Source organism: Haliaeetus leucocephalus, unplaced genomic scaffold (genome assembly GCF_000737465.1).
Source record: "Haliaeetus leucocephalus isolate CR32 unplaced genomic scaffold, Haliaeetus_leucocephalus-4.0 Scaffold364, whole genome shotgun sequence".
NCBI classification, from domain to species: Eukaryota; Metazoa; Chordata; class Aves; order Accipitriformes; family Accipitridae; genus Haliaeetus; species Haliaeetus leucocephalus.
In genome coordinates this window covers 40196-41936 of record NW_010972800.1, presented here as the reverse complement: position 1 = coordinate 41936, position 1741 = coordinate 40196, and the positions used below count along the sequence as shown (strand labels likewise).

At 66.1% G+C, this 1741-nt stretch overlaps 1 protein-coding gene across 1 annotated transcript; it reads right to left on the bottom strand.

The window, feature by feature from the left end:
- Positions 1-4: 4 nt before the first annotated feature.
- Positions 5-1735, bottom strand: LOC104835242 (RNA-binding protein 4B-like; the record flags this gene model as incomplete). The annotated part of the gene is made up of 2 exons (XM_010573129.1): positions 1466-1735; positions 5-468 (listed from the first exon to the last, which is right to left on the bottom strand). Coding segments are annotated over exons 1-2 (525 nt in total), but the record flags the coding sequence as incomplete, so codon positions are not given.
- Positions 1736-1741: the final 6 nt, after the last annotated feature.

Here is a 1741-nt window from a genome sequence, read left to right as displayed (position 1 = left end):
CGGCGACGGCGGCCGCCGCGCCCGGGGTCGGCAGCAGAGCTCTATCGTACGCGTCTAGGGTGGTGGGGATGCGACTGGCCATGGCTGTGGTGGCGGCCATGGCCGAGGACTGGACCTGGGAGTACTGGGCGTACTGGGAGTACTGGGCCATGGTCTGCTCCGCGTAGGCGTCGTACGCAGAGGCCGTGGCGTAGGAGCGGACGCGGTAGCGCTTGTAGTAGTCGGCCATCCCGCCGTACGCCTCATCGTAATACACGGTCTCCCCATAGCCCGCGGTGTAGGGAGTGCGCACGGCTCCGTACTGCTCGTTATAGGCCTCGGCAAAGTCCGCCACTTGCCCCGGGCGATCTACCGGGCACTCTTTAGACCAGTGCCCTTCCTTCCCGCAGCGGTAGCAGCCGCTCTTGTCTCCCATCCCGGGCGCCGTCCGGAGCCGGCTGGTGGACAACTGCACGCGCATCCGCTTGCCTTGAGGAAAGAGACGCGAGAGGGGAGAGGCTGTGGTTAACCGCGGCGGTAGGGAGGGCGGCCGGCGCCGGCCGGCACCTCTGTGGGCAGGGAGGGAACCGAACCGCCTCTGCCTGCACTGGCGACCCTGTGCCCCGCAGGACAGGGGGGGTTCGCCACAGATTCGGGCGGCACCGTGAGCCGGGGCAGAGGAAGAGCCGCCCCGGCACCACTCGGACACGGGAAGCGGCACTCAGGCACTGACACGACACTGCTGGGCACTGCCTGTCCTGCACCAGGGTCCACCTGCAGCTCCCCAGCTCCGGTTTTCCCTTCATCGCCCTTTTTCCCCCCAACTTCGCAGCCTGCCAGCGGCACAGACCGGAGCAGGGATGCCCCACAGGTCCCCGCTGCGCCACAAGCCCGGGAAGAGGTCCCAGGGGCGGAGCTCAGAACAAACCTGCCATTTTTGGAACAAATCGCACCCTTTTCCTAACAAAAACCACTGCTGCGGAACCGCTCTGTGTCCCGAGACAAAGACACCGCGCCAACACCGACCCCGCGGACAGATCGCCAGCCGAGCGACACAGGAGGTAGCACAGCACTGCCGGGAACGTGGTGGGTGCTGGCAGAGGGACACAGCTCTCTCTGAAGCCACGTGCCAGCACCACCCGCCCCCCCAGGAGCCAAAGCCCAGAGTGCCGAGAAGATAAAAAAGGCACCGAATGCTCCTGGGGCTGGAACGTGGTAGCGGTCGCGACCGCGCTGGTCACCCCTTGCAGCATCAGCTGCCGCGGCCACCGCGCGCGAGGTCTGGCACCAGGTGAGCAACAGTGGCACGGATCTGGCCCCATGCTGGCGGAAAACCCTCGTGGAGCGGCACCAGGGAGAGCAGAGCCAGAGCAGGATCTCCCCTGTGCACCAGGATGGCCCTATGCCTTCCTCTCCTACCTGACCTGCTTCCTCCGGGCCCAGCCCGGCGCTACCTATCCCAGCCCAGGGCTGTGGCCCGGATCACCTTGGAATTCGGTGTTATCCAGCCCGCGGATGGCCTCCACCGCGTCCTCTGCCCGCTCCATGTGAACGAAGGCATAATCCTTGACGATGTCGCACTCGATGACGGGGCCGTACTCCTCGAACTTGGCCCGCAGCTCCAGGTTGGTGCAGGCGGGGCTGATGTTGCCGACGTGCAGTTTGGTGGAGGCCTTGCTCTTGTTCTTGCTGGCCTCCACGTTGATGCAGACGCCGTGCAGCTTGTGGTGGTGCAGGTTGCGGATGGCGTCCTCGGCCGCCG